This window comes from Egretta garzetta, unplaced genomic scaffold (assembly GCF_000687185.1).
Source record: "Egretta garzetta isolate BGI_Z169 unplaced genomic scaffold, ASM68718v1 scaffold32, whole genome shotgun sequence".
In the NCBI taxonomy this organism is placed as follows: Eukaryota; Metazoa; Chordata; class Aves; order Pelecaniformes; family Ardeidae; genus Egretta; species Egretta garzetta.
The window spans coordinates 1382076-1405424 of NW_009259035.1; the positions used below are offsets into that span (position 1 = coordinate 1382076).

The 23349-nt window shown below is 39.8% G+C and overlaps 1 protein-coding gene across 1 annotated transcript in view; it reads left to right on the forward strand.

The window, feature by feature from the left end:
* The window catches only part of TNKS (tankyrase), a gene marked incomplete at its 5' end in the record, with an annotated part of 142870 nt that overhangs the window by 113824 nt on the left and 5697 nt on the right, over nucleotides 1–23349 (forward strand). The window contains 13 exons of the mRNA XM_035890405.1: nucleotides 2037–2208; nucleotides 5990–6069; nucleotides 7115–7260; nucleotides 8272–8437; nucleotides 11151–11370; nucleotides 11566–11675; nucleotides 14219–14407; nucleotides 15624–15897; nucleotides 16606–16688; nucleotides 19118–19238; nucleotides 19871–19968; nucleotides 21365–21439; nucleotides 22666–22771. Of these exons, the coding sequence (XP_035746298.1) occupies nucleotides 2037–2208; nucleotides 5990–6069; nucleotides 7115–7260; nucleotides 8272–8437; nucleotides 11151–11370; nucleotides 11566–11675; nucleotides 14219–14407; nucleotides 15624–15897; nucleotides 16606–16688; nucleotides 19118–19238; nucleotides 19871–19968; nucleotides 21365–21439; nucleotides 22666–22771 (1840 nt within the window). The remainder of the gene's footprint in view (nucleotides 1–2036; nucleotides 2209–5989; nucleotides 6070–7114; nucleotides 7261–8271; nucleotides 8438–11150; nucleotides 11371–11565; nucleotides 11676–14218; nucleotides 14408–15623; nucleotides 15898–16605; nucleotides 16689–19117; nucleotides 19239–19870; nucleotides 19969–21364; nucleotides 21440–22665; nucleotides 22772–23349) is intronic.

Sequence of the window (23349 nt, forward strand, 5' to 3'; positions counted from 1 at the left end):
GAGTGGCTTCATTTGGAGCGTGCGTCCCTCTGTCAGCTGCAGCCCTCTTTGTCTCAGAAGTAAGCCGGCATTTCTTCACATGGCTGGTGGTGTTCTGCCACAAGAATCGATTGCTGGCAAAGATAATTATTTGGAGGTGAAAGGCGACCTGCATACGACATGTGAGATGATGGATCTGATGACTCTGCCAGCATTCTTTTCAAATGAATATTAACATTTTTTCCAGGTACGCAGTCAGTATTGAGTTGTGCAGCGTGAATGCCTTGCTGCTGTTCTTCAACAGTTTGTTCAGCACAGGAATGTTTAACATAGGAATTCTGTGTCACAGAAGACATTAGTTATGATTTTCTTTCTTGGGTGAACAGTGTTACCAGCTACTTCCAGCATCCACAAGCCCCACTTCATTCTGCCTTTACCATCACTAAACCTGTACAGCCCCAGACTTCTGCTCTTCTCCCTGCCCTTATCAGTGGTGAAAGGTATCTGGTGTCCTGAAACAGATGAGGATCATCATCTGAACAAAATGATGTATTCGGGACATTCGGCATCTAGTTAATATTTATGATAGCAGTAAGTTTTTATTTAAAACAAAACTCGTAGGGAAATCCCATTAGAGTGCCATGAGCTGAGCATGGTTAGAAGAAAGCAGAACTGTTCTCCTGTACATCTTCCTGCAAGAGAGGTTTGTGATCTGAGAAACTCCTGCTTTACCAGCCTGTAGAATTGTTCAGGGATATAGAAGAATTTCAAACAATATCAAATCACACTCTGCTTTATTTATGTGTTAGTTCTTTGTTCTTTCCCATGGCTTGATATTATTGTATTTCAGGAATTTTACTTAATTTTTTTACCCTATCTGGTAGTAGATATTTTCTATAGTTACCCCCCTTGTTAAGTTTTATTTAGTTACACAATATGCATCTTATAAAAAATGTTTTTTCACTACTTCATGGAAAGGTAGTAAGATTCACAGGCTGCATTTTAGGTTAGAAATAACAAGGAAAACCTTTGTTCACTGCCACCACAAAGATTTTGACAAGGTAAAAAGGTGGGGTTTTTACAGTAACAGAGTCTATTATGCATGCGGTTCACAGCCTGAAATCCGTAGGCTTGGAAACGGATAACAGGTTCTGAGTTGCTTGCAGAGAATATAGAGTAGTTCTGTATTTCATAAAGTGGTAAAAAAGCTGTTGGACATTTGCATTTAAATTTGTCATGAATTGCTGCTAGGTACAAAGTATCTTCTTGAAAGGTTATTTTCATGAGGGGTTTTTTTCCCACTTTTTAAAGCTCTCTATTATTCTCTTCCTTTCTCTGATAGTGAACCCATGGAGATCCTTCTAGTTATTTAGATAGTCTGTTAGATCTTGACAGATAGGTTTCCATTATATCATACTCTTTGAAAGTGATACTCCATTTTGCCTGTTTATACAGTCTTGTATTGAGTAGAATTATATCCAGTTATACGTAACATTTCTGTAAAAGTACAAAAAGTGAGGAGGAAATGGACTGTTTTATCCAACCCCTTTTTTTTTTTTTTCTCACTCCTTCATAGAATTCCTAATCTCACATCTTTGTTTTGCTTTAATTCTTGGTAGTGAGTAATGTTGAGTTAATTTCCCTTCTGAGGTTGACAGATGGTAATTTCCTTAAAGCTGGATCTTTGAATTGTTTGGTTAATTATTTACCTCTTTTTTCTCTTCTGTGAGAGTTTTGCTTTTCTTGCACAAGGTTGATCTTCATCAAATTTGTCAAAAGCTTGATTGCTATTTTAAGTACAGTTGTGGGATCCTGTGTTTTCTGTTAGCCATGCAAACAAATAACCTGCATTGTTAAAAAGACAGGAAAGCATCTGCAGTAAATTATCTTTACATTGGAGTGTTTACCTATTTTGTCATTTGGTTTTGTTTAGTTGCTGTGCAGAGGAATTTGTATGCCGGAAAATTCTTGTTATTGCTCTTCTTATTAGGGGCAGGGACAGGTGCAGGCTTTTAATTATAACAGTGTTTTATTTTATATTGCTGCTGATTTTTCAGATGAATGCACTGGACACACTTGGTCAAACAGCGTTGCACAGGGCCGCGTTAGCAGGTCACTTGCAAACGTGCCGGCTCTTGCTGAATTACGGCTCGGATCCCTCCATCATCTCTTTACAAGGCTTCACAGCGGCACAGATGGGAAATGAAGCAGTGCAACAGATTCTAAGTGGTGGGTAAAAATGAAGGCTTGTATATTTGAACTCCAGCTTCTCCCTTTAGAGCTGTGAATCTTATTTTTCTTTCAGTGCAAGAGACTTGCAGTAGTTTTCTCATCCGTCCCGCCACTGTGTGCACACATCTACAGTGTGTGCTATGCAATAATTTTCAGAAAAAAAACACAACAAAACAAAAAAAGCCCTGCTTAATTCAGTGATTTTGTGCAAATTTGGAAGAAAAGGAACCTCTTGTGGATTTAGAATATGCTGCTGTGCAGGGAGATTGTAGGAAGGCAGTTGTGGGGAGTTTTGGATTTTTTTGGTAATAAGCTCCAAGGCAACTGGAATGTTGCTGAAATTTGAGAAACCTTTTTCCTCTCATCAGCCACCCTGTTAGGTACTCCATACTTTAGCAGTCACAAGCAGAGAGTTACTGGCAGAAAAATACTGATAGTTGCTAACCCATTTGAACTTCTACTTCAAATGTCTTGCTTGTCCAGCAGAGAAAGATTTTATTGTGAAAGTGCTCTGGATATTGTTTAGATAACAGGTTTTTTTTATATCTTGCATTAAAAAGGTGAATAGATGTTTGAAGAAGGTGCCACTACTTTTCATGTAAGTGCTTGAGGGTTTGCATCCTCTTGCCCATCTCACATTTGAATTTTTGTAAGTAGAGAGAATAATTGCATCAGTAGCTACTGCAGAGCAAGTAACTCATCTCCAGTGGCATATGCATGTAGTCAAAGAAAGGCAGATATCTAGATAGATGAGAAGACCCATGGTAGCTAGAAACTCAAATGTTTTCAGTATTTTCAACAATGTTGTCTTAAAACAGGGGGGGAAGGCATTTTTACAACAGTGCAAGGAAGGACTGTTCTGAAGTGCACCCACTCCTGAGACATAGCTGGTTACACAGGTAGCATTACCTGTTTAAAATATGCACATGAATATATGTGTGTGTACTGAGAGAGAAGAACGTTAACTATGAATCAGAAGAAAGTAAACATAGCCCCTGCTGTTAAAGAGGATAGGCATTTGATTTAAAAAATAGTAAACTTACAAGTATTCTGAAAACATTAATTTGATTTTTAATTAAAAATTCATTTTCACCGATTTACCTTTTCTAGAACTAATTTCAGATGTCATACTGTACTGCTTTTCATTGGAGAGGTAGCAGCCTTTCTCTTACCTCCCTGCAGGTGTTCAAGACTGAAAGATTCAAAAGCTGAAAAAATGCATGTAGTGTAGGATTGTTGATGCTTTATGTTCTTTATATTTCAAAGCTAGTAAATGAATGCTGAAATGATTTACCAAATATTATTGAGTGTTCATTCTTGTCAGATTGGGTTAAATAAATTTTTTTTTTTTAAATGTTGGAGTTGTTTTGATAGAGATTGTTACCTGACTCGAGTTCACAGCTTAAAATGTTTTCATCTAGTATTGGATATTATTTTCTCACACTTGATTGCTGAGCTACTTCCCAACTGTGAGATAACAACCATGAAAACAGCTATCTGATGGCATAGTGGCCAGTGGATACCACTCCAGTCTAACTGCTTGTGATTTTGGTTGAAACTGGTAGAGTATGGCCACATAATGTAAGAAAGCTCATAGAGTCAGCTTGTTAATTTTTTTCAAATGCTTATTAGAAAATGCTGCTAGTTTTGCTTTTTCTTGAAGAGTAAAATCTGTTTTGTTTTTTTGCTCAGTGTAGCCTTCTGGTACTCAAGTTCTAACCTAGTGGAATTGAAATTTCTCCTTCCGGTAGTAATTAGATCATGTTTCTGACTGATTTCCTTTTTTACCCTCACCAAAGTGAGGGTCTTGGCTATCTTGTGAAGACAAGGACAGGAGTCCAGAGACGAGAGAAAGAATTGCAAAGGAGCGGAGCTTTGGATCCAGTATAGGACTTAGACTCACCTACTGCCTCCCTACTTCAGGGCGCTGAGGTGGTGGTGCTGCTGGGGAGAGCAAGGGAAGGCAAATAACATAAGATGAAGGTGTGAGCTGAAATCTTAACCCACTCCAACAACAGGAGTTTGATGCGTGCGATGCTTTGCCCACAGTCACTAACATTTGTGTCAAACCCCTGCTGCCATCCTTCTCTTGCAGCATGTGTTTGAATCACATAGTCATAGAATCATTTAGGTTGGAAAAGACCTTTAAGATCATCGAGTCCAACTGCTTGCTAGTGGAACTGCTCCAGAGGATCGAGGTGGACTCGAGGAAAGGAGCTAGCAGCTTTGCCTCTATTAAAGGTGCCACTATCCCTCTTCCCTGAGCTTTCTCAGCCTTTCCTTCAACTGAGAGCATTTCTTCACCTCACAGTTGAGCTTGTAGGAGTCCCTTCTCACTTCCTCCTCCTCTTCCTGCAGTTGAGTATAGAGGCAAGGAGGTAGCAAAAAGCCACAAAACACTGATCAAAAAAGAGAAAACAGGGCTGCAATAGGAAATACTACCTCAAAGTGAATAGTTAAGTTGATATCCTTCTGTAAGGATAGCTAGTTAAGAAAACAAATATCCCTTTCTACCCATTTTCCACTGCTGTGATATAGTCACAGATTACATTACGAAGTCAGGACTTGACAGGATTCTGCTGAGGCTGTGTTAGTCTGTAAGAAGTACCTTCTCACAGCGTCCTTGCAGTTTCCTCCTAGGACACAGTAACAGTTCTCTACATTTAAAGAACTCTCGTAAGTATTTTTGATGAAGTTGCACGCCCATCTAGAATGAGTTTAGCCTGTTAGGACACTCTGACTTTCTTACAGCATTCTTACAGAGGGTTGCAACCCCAAGTTCACCTTGCCCCATTTGTTTAGCACTGGGCGGTCAGATCTGCCGCTGCTCAGGCAACAGACTGCCAGAACTTCTAGTCCATAAATCCTTGAGCTTGAGAGGAGTGGCTTCTACAACAGAAAGCAGTTTGTATTAAAAATGAAGTGATCAAAATTGCCTTTTCAGCTCCTTCTTGAGCAACACTGAAGAGCTCTAGGGCCAGCTAATACACTGCTCCTTTCCAGCCACTTCTTCCTCTTCCCTCAGTGCATGCTTGCTTTCTCACAGCCATATTTCTAATGAGAAGTGGGTAAAAAAAGTTCTGAGGTCTAAACCTGTTATTGTCTTACCTTTTTTCCTCTTTAAATTACTCTCTCTCTAAAGGTCTCCTTTTAATCGCTATGTCATTCTTCCAATGCTATTTTTAACCACCCCATGTTTATGACGAGATGGATCTCATTGTTGCTATGAAGTGCAGCACACAACTGGAGCATCCTAAAGCAGGCAGTCACCATGTGGCCAGGGCCATCTTAGAAATCCCTTCTTGTCACTGCTTCGTAGAACAAGACATACAACAAGTGCAGAGTGCAAAGGCTGTAATTCAGCTGCTGAACTGAGCCCGTTTAACCCTGGATGTGCTCTGGCACCTCGTGCAGTTTGCCGAAATTGTTGAGGAAGGTGCTTTTGATGTTCAACAAAACTTTTAATCTGTCCCAGTGAGCATATAGATTTCTTAAATGCAAAACATACATAGGATCAGTAAAGCATTGAAATTCTATTTGGCAGAATAATGTCAGCTCTAGAGTCTAAACCTGACTGATTTACACTGAAACTAAGGCTCCTTATTCAGCCATTTAGGCAATATGAACTTTAACGTCACAACTCCAGCTGCATTTTTGCAAATGACAAGAGACTTAGCCCTCCCTCTGGCCCCAGCCCCAGTTTGTAAAATATGTTGAGCACAAGTTAATGTAAACTAATGATCCGAAGTAATTCTAAAACATATTTTTGCCTATGTAGAAAGTACACCTGTGCGCACATCTGATGTCGATTATCGGTTGTTAGAAGCATCCAAAGCTGGAGACTTGGAAACTGTGAAGGTAAGTTAGAGAGATTTATGTTAATTTTCCACTTTGTATTGCTGCTACAAGAGTTGTGGAAGCCTCTGCTACAAGAGTTGTGGAAGTAAGGTGCAGTGGATGGCAAATCATAAAAAATGGGAAGGCAAAACTTTTTTTTTTTTTTTTTTTTGTTTTTTCCCCCTCCTAGAAAGTAGTGCATTAAGATGTGCCGAGGTGTTTCTCTTGTGGTTTTGGGTTGTTCATTCTCCCAGTCCTTCACACAGTCATGTCCTCAGTAGTCTCAGGTGCAATGTTGCAGACACAGCCATAATTCTTTGAAGTGGACCCTGTGATCCTCAGAACCACAGTTTAGTAGAAACAAGCCTCAGGTGCATGATTCAATCAGAAGGCAAGCAAACAAAAGTGTTAACAGGTAGCAAGACTTCACATTTTAAGCCATCCTGAATCTGAATGTGAAGGGTCAGCCCATGGAATCCCAGCATCACAGGAAGGTTTGATCTTGTCTTTCATACTCGGTCTATGGGTAAAATAGCCAGCAGATAGACCATTCTGCATGCATTCTCACCTTGAACTTCAACATGATACATATTATATTCAAACAGTAGCAGTCTTGTGCACCAGCAGCTCCTTTGACTTCTGTGCTCGATATTTCTAGATTTCTGAAGACAACATAAGCTGGAAAAATTATAACATATCTGGAGAAAGTTACATGGCCTTGAAGCTGGTGTTTGATAGTTTAGAGGCTCACCCTTTCTAATATGTTAGGAATGTCTTCATACTGCTCCCATCATTTAAGTCTTATTTGTTATAGAAGTACTTTCAGCCATAAATTTAGAGTAGGTTTTTTTAACTTTGCTTAAGTGGAAAGAAATTTTCTGAAATCTAACTTCTAAAAATTTGTATGTAATAATAAATGGATCAAATTTTGTCTTGGGGTGTTTGTGGGTGGTAGTTTGGGGTTTTTCTTTTTTGTTTGTTTGTTAGGCTGCTTTTTCTTTGTTTTGTGGGGTTTTTATTTGGTTTAGTTCTGTACTAGATTTGGTTTCTTCTTTTGTCTTTGCAGCAACTTTGCAGCCCTCAGAATGTGAATTGCAGAGATTTGGAAGGCCGTCATTCAACACCACTGCACTTTGCTGCAGGATATAACCGCGTATCAGTGGTGGAATATCTGTTGCACCATGGGGCAGATGTGCATGCCAAAGATAAAGGGTACATTTCATTCCATGATATGCTCCACTGTTTTCTATTAGTGTGAGACTTCTACCCGCCTCTATTAATTTTGCTTCGGATTTCAGTAGCCATCATGTTTTTCTCTTGAATATTTTTCTCTTTTCTTTCTTCTTTTTCTGCATTGTTGCCAACATCACTGTAGGGAGATTTATAGACCATTAAGGCTTTGCTTTCTGGCAAAGCCATTGTCAAGTACATGTCTGGCACTGTAATACATTACCCTTCTCTTCCCCCTTTTGCCCATTTTGGAGACTGTGTCGTGCTTAAAAGCAGCCTTTAAGTTAATTCAGGTGATTTAAAATTAGTTTTGAATTGCATTGCTTAAAATACCGGGGTTATCTCTGATCATTTTTCTAATTCTGTTAGTTAGCTCTTATTAAGTCAGTTATTTATTCAGTTACTGTTCAGTTAAATGATACAAACCATTTACAGGTTTTTGCATTATTTGCAAAGCAAGCACGTAGAATAGCATGATTATGTTTGATCTTTCACTCTAATATATTAGTTCAGGGTGGGGAATAATTTGTTTCCAATGCTAAAACATTTCCAATACTGAATTTTCAGGCTCTCCCTGAAAGAAATGTTTGAGTATCTTTCTGTATCTATCAGATATGCAGTGATTACTAATAACTGTACTTCAGACCCATTGTAGGATGTTAGACCTTTTCTGAAGTTTACACTCAGATATCCAAAGTCATCAGTGGTTCTTGCAATTTAATTTTTGGCTATTGTTAACAGCACTGAAGTTACTTGCTTGTGAAGTTACGTGCTTGCTAAGTATTTCAAAGTCTCATGGATGAGAACAACTAAAGGAGGATAATGAAGTTTTAATTGATGCTTTAATAGCAGAAATATAAAGCCATGAAAATTGGAAAGACTGAAAGATACCAATAATGTCTGGTGGAAGTGGGAGTTTTATCTACTGGAAATTTGTATGATTGCATATTGGATTTTATTTTCTGTGGCTATTAATACTTTCTCTTTGATTAGTGGCTTAGTACCCCTGCACAATGCCTGTTCTTATGGACACTACGAAGTGGCTGAACTCTTAGTGAGGCACGGTGCTTCTGTCAACGTGGCAGACTTGTGGAAATTCACTCCTCTACATGAAGCAGCAGCAAAAGGAAAATACGAAATCTGCAAGCTGCTTTTAAAAGTATGTGCTGGAGTTCTCAGATGTGTCTTTAAATGTATATATGTTCATTTTTTTCTAAAGATTAATTACTTAATGCAAAGTTAATTGCATTCAGTGAGTTCTTCATGGTGTCTTTGAATCTGTTTTCATCTTACATTTTTCAGATGGTTTCTTGTGTAATGTCAGTTTACTTACAAAGAATCATCAGTACAGCTACTTTTTCCAGGATGTGTATTAATACTATTAGCCAAGTAGGACAAGGCTCTCAGACTGGAAAAAGCAGCTGAATTTGTGTAAAAATACAAAAACCCCCACCTTATCCTATTCATCCCTTTCTGAAACAGTTACTGCAGTTAAGCAAACCTTTGTAAATACTTACGCAAGAGTGTGTTACAGAGCAATAAATGAAGGTGTGTCCTAAATGGTGTCTGGCATGTGAGAAATTTAAAACTGTTATGTTAATGTATAATTTATCAAGCTCCTGGGGCAAATGCATATTAATATACTGTGGAATAAATATTCATTATAATTAGTGGAAGAACCTGTAAAAAGCATAAGGTAATGCCAACATGTTTCCATTGGGAAACATGAGTTTGAGAGATTTCTTAGCATAAGGTCATATCCTGCCGTGGGAGGGTAAAAAGGAGTGCTAGAGTAGAATTTCTTGCCAGTCCTATTTCCTCTTTTAGCCTTGCCTACTTCATGTTCCTCTGAAGCACAGCATTTAAAATAGGAATATAATACAGGAATTTAAAAGTCAGAATGTGGATAGTCTTAAAATGATGAGGCTCTTCCCCATCCACTTCTCTTTTCATTTGCTGCTGCAAAGCCCCTCTATTTCCCTCCTATCTCCTTAATTATTTCACTTGGTTACCAAAAGAGCATTCAGAGGGGGTAGCACATCAGTTTGAAGCACATCTGCAGTAGAAACTGTAAGATATTCAGAGATATCTGTGGAGAGTAGGCACGATGACGGCACTGGTAGTAACACCTGAATACAGATGTTAGCTCAAGCTATAGGAGCACTCATAATCTCTCAAGCAGAGCGTTACTTTATAGACACCGGAGGTCTCTGGAGTTTTCTCATCATTCCACTGGGAATGTACCCATTTTTTGTGTTCAAAGGACCCTGAATGGATGTACAACAGGAAATAGAAAAGTGCCGAAATCTTTCTTTTTGAAATCACTCTTGCACAAGAGCTAAATATGCCCTTAAGGTGACAGTTTTGTAAAGGCTCTGGGTGTCCATGGGTATGTGCTTAAGCTGCCGTTTGCTCAGGGCTTCTCCTGCTGTGTCTCTTAAGCCAGCTGGCAGTGCTGTCAGTTCTGCTGAGCCATGGATGTTGAGCTTGACTCCTCCTGACTTGCGCTGTTTCTGTCCTGGTCTGCTTGAAGAAGGAAACAAAAATGTACAGGCGTTTTAGAGATACTTTTCTTTTTTTCATCACCTTTCATTTAAAATTGCCACCTTCACTTGTTTGTATGTCTTTGAAAGGGTCTCAGAAGACACTGCCTCTTCGTTTGGATATTTATTCTGGAGAGTATTTGAATAGTTCCATTTTTTTATGAGCTTTAAATTAAGGGATCTAAGGTTGTATCTTGGAGAAGACACTGCAGTTTAAAAGGCTTTGTGCAAAGAATGCTCTCTTCCCTAAAGCACCACAGATGTGGAACTGGTTCTGTGTAATCAATACTCTTTCTGTCCCTTGCTGTTTACCCTTTACACCCTGATCATTGCTGTATTGCTTCCATACACAAGGCAGTCAATTCCTCCTGCTCTCCCCATCCCCAGCTCATTCCCTGTAGCTCACAGTAACACAGCTTTGCTGGCATCCCCAGTGAGAAATGGCAGGGTAGACTTGCTGGCAGGGGTTAGACCACTGTGTTTGATTCTTTTGAAGTGGCCAGCCAGAAACTGTAGTGCCAGCAGCTGCCTCTGCCTTTCCTATCTTTGTTTTTTCCTACTGCTGCTGAGAGTGAACAGGGAAGGAGCTGTCCTCCCACAAAATTGTGTGTGGACATGACTCACACCATATGCTCTATGTAGATTTATGTTCCCCTCCTCATCCCATGCTCCAGTACTGCATTCTTATCACTGTCTGATCTGCATGTTTTACCAGTACAGGTATACTTGAGCAGTCGTCCAGATCCACTTTCCCACCAAAATGGGTGCAACTTTTCTGCTTTCCAGAACCTGTAATCTGCTTAAGATGGTGCTGTTATCATTGGAAAGCATAGAAATGAGTATTTTTCTAGTTCCCTTCTGAAACAAGTGCCTTTCAATAGCAGGGTTGTATTTAGTGAAACTCGGGGGCCTGGCTTCACTGGCTCAGAAAGGTGTGCTGAGGGAATGCCTCTGCCAGCCAGTTTGCAGAAGAAGTGAAGGATTGGCCAGCGAGGTATTTGCAGTTGGCTTTTCTTTAGCACCTGTGACAGTAGGGTATAGCTATATGCAGGATATGCTTCAGCTGGAAGTAGAGCAGCAGCAGCTTTGCAGAGGGCTGCCATTCTTGCCTGTGGGTTGAGATTCGCACAGCTGTGTTAGAGACTAGTGCTTTAGGCCTCAGCCTCCTGGATTTATTCTCATGTATTTACTAGTCTGTACAGTTGTTACTTCATGACGGCAGGTCGGAAAAATCCCCTGCCTCCTATCTTGTGCCACAGAACAGTGGCACACTCACATGCACTGCTCTGCTCATGGTTGTGACAGTAGCATCCCACTTGCTCTTTGCAGCATGGAGCTGATCCAACAAAAAAGAATCGAGATGGGAACACTCCTCTAGATCTGGTGAAAGAAGGAGACACAGATATCCAGGACTTACTGCGAGGAGACGCTGCCTTGCTAGATGCTGCCAAGAAGGGGTGCCTGGCACGAGTACAGAAGCTGTGTACTCAAGAAAATATTAATTGCAGAGACACCCAGGGAAGAAATTCAACACCGCTACATCTTGCAGGTGGGTGACTCACCAGGTTTTGAAGGCTTGTATATTTATGATAGGACTACAGAAGTTAATCACCAAAACCGGGATTGGTTACTAGGAAAGAGGAGCCTTTGCAGTCAAAAAATTGCTTTAGCTTTCCTGTCTAATAATTTTTCTTTAGTTTAGCTCTCCTAACACTCAATTTCTTTTCCTGTGCCTTTTCTACAGCTGGTTACAACAATTTGGAAGTTGCTGAATACCTTCTTGAGCATGGTGCTGACGTTAATGCCCAGGACAAAGGAGGATTAATCCCCCTACACAATGCAGCATCCTATGGGGTAGGTGTGAGCATTCTTGCCATGAGTAGACCAACAAGGAGCTCCTTAAAGTTACATCCAAAATCAGTTATTTTGCAGCTGTCTTGCTGTGAACATGGTTCAGGTTTTGATGGCATGAAATACTTGTGGGGCTAAGTTGCTGTTGTGACTCCTTTTTGCAGTCCTACATATCTAAAGAAGACACAGATTCGGGTGTATTGTAGCAGTTAAAGGCTGCAGTTTGGAAAGATCATTAGAACATAATTTTTATGCAGGCAAGCAGACGCACAGCATTGAACAGTGTTAAATTTGGGGCGACTGTTGAAATAGGAAAGACCTCAAGTTATTCCTGAAAGACTTGGATGGAAGGAAGAGAATACCAGGGGATTGTGTCTAGGTGATGACAGGGAAGTGCAGGTCTGTTACAGCTGATCTCTGGTGGGGAGCTATTGCTAAAGCTAAAATGCTGATGGGCTACTTAGTTTGTATTATGGGTGTCCTCCTGGGCAAGCTGTCTGCTGCAGTGGGGGTGCAGTGGCTGATTCAAACCTTTTTTGATGAGGTAGGCCCTCCTTCCTCCATATAGGAAGAAGCATCTGTGTGCATACCAGTTGCACAGATGACTGATAGATTGCTTATAAGCAGCTGTTAATTGTGGATGAGGTAAGAAAGAAATCTCTTGCAAATAATGGTACAGAGACAGTGCTTGAGAAGCTCCTAGCAGTGTGCTTACGGTCAGGCAGAGGACATGAAGCTTAAGAAGTAGTGGTTTTGATGGTCTCATGATATGCTTTGTCTGTTACTACCTGTCCCTGGCACAAGAAGAGCAAAATCTGGGAGCGATGATCACAATAGAACCACTACTGCTTTTGTTTGAGAGCCAAATGAAATAAGAAGTGTAGTTTTCACCTTGTTTTTAAGGAGAGCGTATCAATAAAACTTAGCCTGCATCATTTGCATTGGTTCTCTACGTCAGTCTGGGGTCCTAGTGTCCTAAAGAGCAAAAAGCTCCAAATCCTGCTGAAGGTGTAGAAATGCAACACGGAATTTTTTTATGATACTGTATTCTAATGCTAAGCAATATTGTCCATCAGTATCTGCCATAAGCATTAAATTCCCAGGATGTTGCTTAGATCTAAAAATACGTTCTGTTGCAGAGATTGTATTCTTCCTTTTCAAGCACAGGAAACCAAAACACACATTCTACACGAAGGCAAAACATTCCATCCTGGCACAGGGAAATGTCAGAGACTGGTTCAAGCTGATTATCACTTCTGAAAATCATAATGCCAGTCTAATCCGGTTCCCTTACTTTCCCTAGGAAAAATTAATGAGACAGTGTTTGGTGCTTTTCCATCAGCCTATTTAGTTAAGAGTTGCTGTATACCTTTCCTTTGGCAGCCCACACTTCTCTCTGAGCTGTCATCAGCCTGTTCAGATCTCTATGATGGGAGGTAGAGTGGAGATGAGCACTGGTTTCACAAGTTCATAGCTGGCAGGTTTCACAGGCTCAACCTTTTCCTCACAAAGTACCTTCAGTTCTCCCACCCAGCACTTCATGCTGAGTGTCCCCTCAGTAGGGTTTCATGTGGCTGAAAATTCACAGGAACAGTAATTGCTTTAAAAGTTTGGCAGAGACGAAGCCCTTTTACAAGAGCTGCTGAGAGTCACTTAATTGCGATTGAGAGGAAAAATTAAATCCATTGGCAAGTCTTTGCGCTTCTGCTTACAATGTCAGTGTTTCATGCTCCTACCTACTGATTTTGACTACCTGCTTTTTTATCTCTTAGCTGTATTGCACAAGTAATTTTACTGGTCAGAGGCAACCAAAAATTTTATCTGTCGGTTTTCTGTTCTCTTATTTTAACTTGGGAGAGTTCAAGGATTGATGGAAGCGTGGGGTTGTAAGATCATTACTTTTATATTCCATGTAAAACAGTTGTCCCTTACGACACTCATAATGTGTTTTATCAATTACAGTTCTCTTATAAAACTTGACTGGAGAAAAAATGAATTTGTGCTGCCATGGATGAGTTCAAAGTCTTGCAAGAAATTGCAGGAAAGAAATAAAGTATGACTAAGATGCCCGTGTACAGACATTTAAATGGTGGCTCAGCAATACAACACATTGATCTTTAGAGCTTCTAGTATGGTCGCAGCCCTGTAAATTTGTGCTGCCAGTTCAAATTTGTCTACAAATATTTTTATAGTTAACTCTTATCAGTTTTATGCTGCATCAAGTATTGTGTCTGCTCCTGCAGCTGACACAAACTTCATGCTATATGTACTTGGGGTGATTTGGCAGAAATAGAATTCTGTGCCTGATCCAAATTATACATGTGCTGGTTGATGATCTGGTAGTGCACAGATACGGATGACCATGGAGCTGCAGTGTAAAGTGGCACCTGAAGAGGTGTGTTGCTACGTAGACACAGGAGGCAAAGTAGTGGGTTAAAGGAAAGAGAAATTATAGGGGTCTCTTTTTCTCCATTACCTCCAGCACAAAAAAGGAAATAAGTGTTTTACCAGCATCATGTTGATTAAGATGTTCTTGTGCCTTCCAGCATGTGGATATAGCAGCACTGTTGATCAAATATAATACATGCGTAAATGCAACAGATAAATGGGCGTTCACACCATTGCATGAAGCTGCGCAAAAAGGAAGGACACAGCTCTGTGCTCTGCTGTTGGCTCATGGAGCAGATCCAACCATGAAGAATCAAGAGGGTCAGACACCACTAGACCTGGCAACAGTAAGTTCATAGTGGTGTGCAAGCCACAGGCTGCTCTGGAGGATTCGCTCTGCATATTAAATGGCTTTCTATCGCTCCGTGGCATCAGCGGTCCTCAGCTTTTGCTGTGCTGAGGTAGAGGGAAATGAGCATCTCCAGGGTGCCTGTTTTTGACTCCTTACCCATGGGTCCAGGCTTTTTCCTTCAGCTGAGATCTTAACGTGGCTTGTGACTTACGGTTTGCTTCTGCTTAAAGATTCACTCCTGGGATCAATCTCTTCATTGCCAGAAATAAAACTCTCTGAAATGTCCATGATGTTGGTCAATCTGTGTACTGTTGGTGATTATTTCTTTGAACCTAGGAGAGGAAAATCAGATAGGCCTTTAGAGGAATGGGATCATTTAGAGGATGATTATGCTCAGTGCCTGCATATTACCTTAGTTCTTTTTTTGTCTAACTCCAAAATTCTAAGATTTGTAGAATAGATAATGCAACCAAATGGATGCTGTGTCTGGTTATAGTGCAAGTATCTGTTAAGGCCGTTGATTGATTTATGGAGAATTCAAGAAATCTCCTCCAGAATAATCTGAGCTCTAGAACTTGCTTTGTGATGAGGGATATGAAAACTATTTGATTTCTCTGGGAGAAAATAAGGATGTCTTAATCATGTTCTACAAGAACATGCAAGGAGGAAATTCTTGAAGATGAGTCCTGCTTAATTTAGTCAACAAAGGCTAAACCCAATTGTTAGCCAAGTTTGTACTTCTCCTGTAGCTCCTGTCTTCTTTTTTTTTTTTTTTCTTCCCTATTATAACACTGTAAGATGTGATTATAGCAGTGGTAGTCTTTCCATTGAAATCTTGATCCAGTGCAAAATGCTTCACCAGAAATTGAGCCTGCAAGAAATTATGAGGTGGCATTGTGAAGGATTTCAGATGAAGTTGCTGCATTGCTCTTTCCCAGCTTTAACACATATAAAGTCATTCTTCCAGAAAGGAAATTAGATGTACCTTCTTACATACCTTTAGAAATGAGGAGAACCCAATTCACCTATGTCCGAGCAGTGAATCAGAATGTTCCTGCAACCATGAATTCCCGTGTTACAAAAGTTGGCAGTTTTCTTTTTAATGGGGGAACAGAGCAATCAATTAAAACAAATTCAAAGAAAAATTCTTTCCAAAGATAGGTGACTTGTGATAATAAAACCTCATGTCAAATGTTCTTTCTGTTTTTCAGGCTGATGATATCCGAGCTTTGCTGATAGATGCGATGCCTCCAGAAGCTTTGCCTACATGCTTTAAGCCTCAAGCTACTGTTGTTAGTGCCTCTCTGATCTCACCAGCATCTACGCCGTCCTGCCTCTCCGCTGCCAGCAGTATAGATAACCTCACTGGGCCACTTGCAGAACTAGCCGTAGGAGGGGCATCAAATGCTGGCGATGGAGCAGCAGGAACTGAAAGGAAGGAAGGAGAAGGTGCATTTGCTGCTGGACAAGTTTACGTTGCCAGAAGTACAGTAGCTTAGTATCACAAATAGGCCTTGCATTATCTGAAAAGCATTTCTGACTGCCCGGAAAATATTGTACAGCTTGAACCCCTATCTACATTTTAGTGTCTGATGTTTGCTCTGTTTTCATGTTCTCTGCTAGGAGCATTGTTCGCTGTTCGTCTATGCTTGCTATCAGTGATTAGGTCTGACTACAAAGGCAGATATGATTAGGTGCCCAGATGTTCATTGTTGATTTTATACAGAAAATCCAATGAGAATTAGTTTATGAAGGAATTATGATTGTGATGGCTGGGGGATTTTGCTAAAGCTTTTTAAACCCTTTGATTAGTATTGGGAGTGCATGCTTTATGTCAGCATCTAGATGATTACATAGCAAAAATACATCCACCCTCCCTTTCCTTCTTTGCCATATGAGACTGTGTTTGCCACAGATAGTCTTTGCTTTTTAGTAGTTGATTCTGAGGAGGGAACAGTGATGAGCTTTGCATTGAGCTTTCACACAGTGGAAGTGGATTGTTTAATACATACATAGGCAAATTGATTGTAAAAAGAATCAGAGTTTGGAATTTTGAGAGAATCAGTGGTATGGCTTGATTTTTTTTTAAGGTTTGGTTGTTGTGGTTTGTTTGGGTTTTGGTTTGTTGGTTGGTTGTTTTTTTTTTTTTCATTCAGGTGCCTAGGATATAATGACTTGTTTCTTCTCTTACAGTTTCTGGTCTTGACATGAACATTACCCAGTTCCTAAAAAGCCTGGGTCTTGAACATCTTCGGGACATCTTTGAGACAGAACAGGTGAGTGGCAAGCTTCATCTCTGTTTGTATGTTTAAAAGGTAGACTAATAAATTTGCCTGACATCCTCATTCTCTAAATGAAAAAGAGAAGCAAAAAACCCCAACTTCAATCTACAGAAAAACAAGTATGTCCAAGAAAACTTCAAGTGGGTTGCCAGGTACTTCATGGTGAGGTTGAGAAATCTGTGAAAATCTCTTCCGTTGTTTGATTGAGTGTCTTTCACTTTTACACATACATGATGACTGCCACACTGAGCGTTACACTGGACCTTGTGAACTTTGAACATGATGCCTATGGTGGGTTGGAATGTCACTTGCACTTGTCCTTCAGCAGTCTTGATACCCAAACAAGCCTTTTGTTGCCAGTAGTGCTGCATTTGGTTAGATCTAGGAAACTCTCCAGTTTGACTACAAGCTGAAATAAAAATCTAGTTTGCCAGGGCATAGTCACCCTAGAGAATGCAGAAACTATGTTTCCTAACAGGTTAGGACCACTATTAATACCATTAGCTGGGTTTTCCGGGGCTAATCAGTTTCAAATGGAATTGAGAGATGGGGGGAAAAAAACCTGCAGTAGTTCACAATATATGGAAAGAATACAACTAATGTAACAGTTTCTCAAGCTTACATTACTTTTTAGAGCAGAAGTACCTCTGGTGTATTTGTAGACTCTTATGTTCCTTTCTTAAATTTAACATGTCACAGTTAAATAGATTATTTGTTTGCATGAGCAAGATGGACACAGCAGTGGAAGTGAAAAGTACAAGTGCAAGAGACTGGATTTGATAGTTATTTTTACTCCAGGCCTCTGCTGCTAATCTTTTATGAGGAGTCAGGAAACAAATATTTGAAATGTAATGTGTTGCTTACAGAAGAAGTTCCAACTAATTCTGTGAAATGTTACAGGATGTATCTCTCCAAAGTTATCTTTCTTCCCTTCTTATATATGAAGCATGAGCTCTTTTCTTTAATTTGCAACTGCTTCTATTAGGAAACAAAGCAACCTATATTCCACTCGTTTCTTTTTTTCTTATTATTTTTCACACCTTCCTGTTACCGTGCTGGTTTTGTTCTACTTTTGCTTCCTTAACTCCTAACCTGTTTTTAAGATCTTCCCCTGATCATAAGATTTAATAATGCAAATCAGATTCATTGTATTAATTCATCATTTTCAAACTGTTCGACTCCTCCTGCAAGTTTATTTCTAGTGAAAATAAGCTCATCTTTCTCAAGTTTACTGTTTTAACATGCTTTTTCCAAGCACTGCAGTACCTTCATGTGCACTTTTTCACCTTTCACCTCCTCCTGATGCTTTCTGATATCTGGGTTTTTAATGTTCTACTGCACATGATGAATGTCTTCAGTGGCTTTTTCACAGCAATCCCAGAAGGGTTGTTTTCTGCTCAGTTGGACAGATGTTCAGTGTAGCTATTAATTCCTTGCTTGAGTTGCTTTCTTTTGAATTAATGATAGTCAATTTGTAGTGGACAGAGTTCATACCTGCACGTCCAGTTGTGCTAACAGTGCAGCTTCTTTTGAATCAAGTTGCATGGTTACTCATTATTTGCTGAGCTTCCCATTCTAGTTTAATGTGTAAATTTGGAATTAGATTTTATATAATTATCTCCTCCAGACTAAATCTTTGTTTTGCACAGAATCACCTCAGTGCACGATTGCTTTCTAGTATTAAAGATACATACTTTATTTAGTCTTTATCTCCTGTTCTTTAAAAAAATGGTTCTTTGCTGTCATGTTTTATTACCTCTCTGCTTCCACAATAATCTCCATGACCTTGAAATTTAAAACCTTGTCAGGTGATTGTAGATGTAACCAAATGAGTAGTTGTATGTGTCCTCACAATGTTAATTATTTCCAAAAGTAGTGGAATGGTTGAGCATGACTTAGCATAGCTGACCCACTGGTTTGATACACATGCAAGTGCACATGTGGATATATACGCACAGTAATAGTGCACACCATAAGAATGTTGATGTGAAACACAATTTCAATGTTTATTATTAAGCTTACAGAATATTAATTTCTGTTTGTGTAGTGAAAATAATGAATTGCACAACAAGGTGAAACTTTGAATGCTTCAAAAATATTTCCAGATTTGTCCCAGAATTTCCATGCATCCTCCTTCTACATATGTAAAAATATTTTTGCAACCTCCTGTGAGAACCAGCTTTTCTTAACTGCTGTAAGAGAAGTAAAAATTTTGCACATCTTCCATCTGCAGCAGCTGGGTGAGGTTCTGTGGTAAGGAGAGGCCTGCCAGAAGGTGGCAGCAATTAGAAGTGCAGCAAAACAAAATACATGCTCTCTTGGTTGCACCATGAATACATTACATTTTCTGCACTGATGGGTCTTCAGCCTTGGGAATCAGGCCAGTTTTGGCAAGTGATTTTTGTGGTCTTTTACCTTTCCAGATAACCCTGGACGTGTTGGCAGACATGGGACACGAGGAGCTTAAAGAAATTGGGATCAATGCCTATGGACACCGTCACAAATTAATAAAAGGTGTGGAGAGACTTCTAGGAGGGCAGCAAGGTAAATATGACACTTTTACTGGTTAGTCTAAGCATAGCATACAACAAGCTCCCAGAAGTCACCTTCTGTAAACATAGGCATTGTCACCAGGACTTGGGAGAATCCGGATGTCAGGAAAATGTAGTTGCTGGTAGACCTGGTGGCTGGGTGGGTTGTGAACAGGTAAAGAATATATTGAGGAGATACAGGACCAAGTGATCACTTGCCTTTCCAGAGAATGGACACCCCTGAGGCAGCTGTGGAGGCTGTGCCCATTTCTAGGGTCTCTGTTTCACCCACGCAGGAGCTTTTGGATTGATTTGCCCTATGTACCTACCCATAGGCCAGTTGTATCCTGAAGTGTGGACCTGATGGAGTTTTTTGCTACCCCACAATTTTCAGATGCTTCTCTTGAAAACAGAAACAAAAAATGCAATTATGTCCCACATGCATTTTCCTTCTCTCTTTTTAAAGCCTCTGCTGCCAACGAAAGCACTTTATCTTTTCAAGGCTGTGCTTCTGCCTTGTCTTTGTTTCACATTTCCTGCTGTACTGGGATTATTTAAGAAGAATAATGATTATGCTAGATACAAATAGAGCTGGTATTGTTTTCTCCTGTTGATTTTTATTCCTTTAATTCCTTCTATTTGCAGGCACCAATCCTTATTTGACTTTCCACTGCGTGAGTCAGGGGACCATTCTGCTTGACCTTGCTCCTGACGATAAGGAATATCAGTCTGTAGAAGAGGAGGTATCGCAAGTACCTTTCTTAATGCTCCAGTGGCATTGTATTTCTCTTTTCACTTATAACCTCTCAGAGCTAAAGCATGCAAGGCATGTTGAGTGATAAAATACGCTTTGGTGTATGAATTGCATAGATCTCACATGAAGTTGAGAGTTCTTCTTTTGTCTTTTTATGTAGAACAATGATGGAAATTATTTTCCTGTGTTCTGGCAATTTTTTTAGTAAGTGGTCTGTTTGCTCACTTAGTGTTACCCCAGTTTTCAATTTTGCCTTTTTGTTGTTGTGTTTTGAATGTCATATCACAGCAAGGGTTTCCACAGCTTTCTGGAGATAGGTGGACCTGTGAAAATCAAAGGCCATGAGTGAAGACCAAGGGATCAAGGCCTTGCAAGTCTGTAGGCATTCTCTGTGCTCAGGCTGTTTCTGCATGTGAACCAGCTTGTTTTCTCTTGTCTCAGTGGCTTAGTTAATCTGTAACCCAGATAAACAGCTCTTGGATAATTGAGAGTTGACTGTAATTTTGCCTCCCACGCACACATGCTCTTTTATTTAAGTAAACTATAAGCGGATACCATTTTGGAAGAAAAATCGTAACAGAAAAGAGACTTTTTGAAGAGTTGTATTTGGGAGAAACTCCATTTTACTGTGCATTTGTTATTTGTGCAGTGTTCTTACACTGTAGCACAAAAGTGTTTGGAGTCTTTTCAGAAGTCTAGATATTGAGGATTGCTGCCAGCTTAGCCTGGAAAATTTTTGATCAGTAACTCTGTAAACTGGAGTTTGTGCAGATCTTTTGTATAAACTTTTCTGACAGAAAGGGTCACTTGCCTGCTATAGTAAATTGGGATATTTATTTGAGATGTTACTAAATGTTGTTGCTGTAGCTATAAATACCTCTGGAAAAGACATGATGAAACTTGAAATTCTCAGGGGCTGCTAATGACATAGGAAGATTTACAGTGCAAGCATTTTCCTATCAGTAAGAAATACAAGCTGTACTCATTAGAAACATTTGTTATTACTTGAAAAATGATCTTTTTGTATATTCATTTTCAAAGATTGGTTGGTTTTTTTCCCTAGTCTAAAGCAGGTTTTCTGGTTATATATAATTTTGATACCAGGTGCCACTATTCTCCTTTTTCCTATCTAGATTTTTATTAAAAGATTGGATAATTGCATCATCCAACTTCTCTATTGTGGAACAGCATAGTGCATTGGGTGCCTGAGAAATAAGGGTGTACCTCCATTTAAAATTGAGTTGGGGGGGGGGGTTTACACCTTTTAATTATTTTTCAGTCAAGATTGTCTGTTGTTGCCAGTGATACACTGAGATACTGCATGAATACTTTGCCTTTCTAGCAAGCTTTGTGTGCTGAATGTTCCGTTGTGTTCATTTATGTAGATGCAAAGTACAATCCGGGAGCATCGGGATGGTGGAAATGCTGGCGGAATCTTCAACAGGTACAATGTCATCAGGGTAAGTTTCAAAACCTCTTTAATTCTATGTTGTAAAATAAGTTGGTACTTATGCAAGCAGGCAGAATTGGTGGAAGGGATCACCCTTTTATATTTAAAGTTCTTTCTTGAAATAATATTCAGGAGCAGAGTTAAAGCAAGTGCTAAATGCTAAAATTAGACTGATCGTGTGCTCTGCACATGGAATGAGGGAGAAGTATCCACTTGTGGTCTTAAAGGAGTCTGAAGAACTGATATTGAAGACAGAAGTGATGAAGATCCTGACTTGTTTCACAGCCTGATTTAATTTCAGAGATCTGTAATTTCTGTATTTGACTTTGCAACACAGAGGTTTTTTTTCTCTGTGTAGTCTTTTCTTGCCTTTTTAAAGGAGATTTTTGGGGAGGGGGGAAAGGATGAGCATGACTTTTAATAAAAAGTTTCTGTCTCCCTATGCTACTGTGGATCTTGACACCTTCATTGCACCTGCCAACTAGAAAAAAACCATTTACAAGCCCTGGCACATCAGAAAATTTAATGTTGTCTTTCTGAGGGACAGTACACTTTCTGGTTCCTTTTTTGGGGGAGGAGGAAATAAAGGAAATCAGTACAGAACTCAGTTCCTGAGCTCCAGCAAACTCCTGCTATATATCTGTTTGAAAAGTGAGCCTGTGCAGAGCCTTTGCAACTTGGCCCAGTAGATATACATCCTGAAGCAAACTCTGCTTCCATCCTACTCCCAACCAAAAGTCCTTGACAGAAACCACAGTGATATTAGAGCACGTGTCCAGAACGATATCTCAAGAGAGATTAAACAGCACATCTCCTAATTTCTTTCCTCAGAAGTTGGGGGTTGTTGGTTTTTTTTCTCATAAAAATTCAACCTAAACGAGACAGCAAGCTTCAAAAAGCTAGCCCAAATTGTTCAACAGAGGTCAAAGCAGAGAGGGAAGGAGTTTCAGTTTGTAGCTCTTGGTGGTATTACAAGCTCTGAGGGAAGAAGCCTGAAAGTCTTGCTTAAACCTGAGAACTTAGGCTGCAATTTCACAAGAGTTGTAACCATTTGTAAGTGAGTGCTACCAACTTGTTTGAAAGACTTCAGCCTTGTGTGCAGAACAGCCATGGGGTTTCTTTATACCATTCATGTGTCTTACTCTTGGTTTCCCTGCCAAATTTATGCAAATTCTGTGAATCTATATTCCATTCAATTCTAATTCAAGTATGGTTGGACCTGTTGTACCACTGCAGATTCAAAAGGTCGTGAACAAGAAGTTGCGGGAGAGATTCTGTCATAGACAGAAGGAGGTCTCAGAGGAGAATCATAATCATCACAATGAACGCATGTTGTTTCATGGTAAGGAAGTGATTGCTATTTGTATGTACTGGTATTAAAAAAAAAAAGCTTACAAGGACCCATGGGCAGTGTTAATGTTGCTGTGTCACCATCCTGTACAGTAATTGTATTTCTACACTAGAAATGTGTGGGGTGTGGGGGTGGTGGAGTTAGTCCGTGTGGTTACTGCAATCTGAAAAGCTACGCTAGATAAAAATACATTTTAAAAAAAAAAAAAAAAAAGAGAAAAAAAACTGGTTTTGCTAAGCCATATCTTAGTCATTTCCAGTAAAGCTGCTGGGAGGATGTTACATTGCTGTGAGAAAGACAGAGTATCTTCTAAAAGAGGGGAGCAGCACGCAGTAAAAGTGTTTTACCCTGGCACTTCAGGCAACCATCGGGGAGAGGAATCAAAACCAACCGTGAGTTTCAGCAAGATCCTCTCTAGAAGCATGCAGGAGTGCCTACAAATGACAGTTGCTTGAGGGTCCTTCTGCCCTAGATCCTTCTATGATTCTGCATAGGAAATTTGGTTTGGGTATGATCGTTCTGACATCTTGACCCATCTTAACCAGTACTGACTGCTGGAGAAGGTGTGC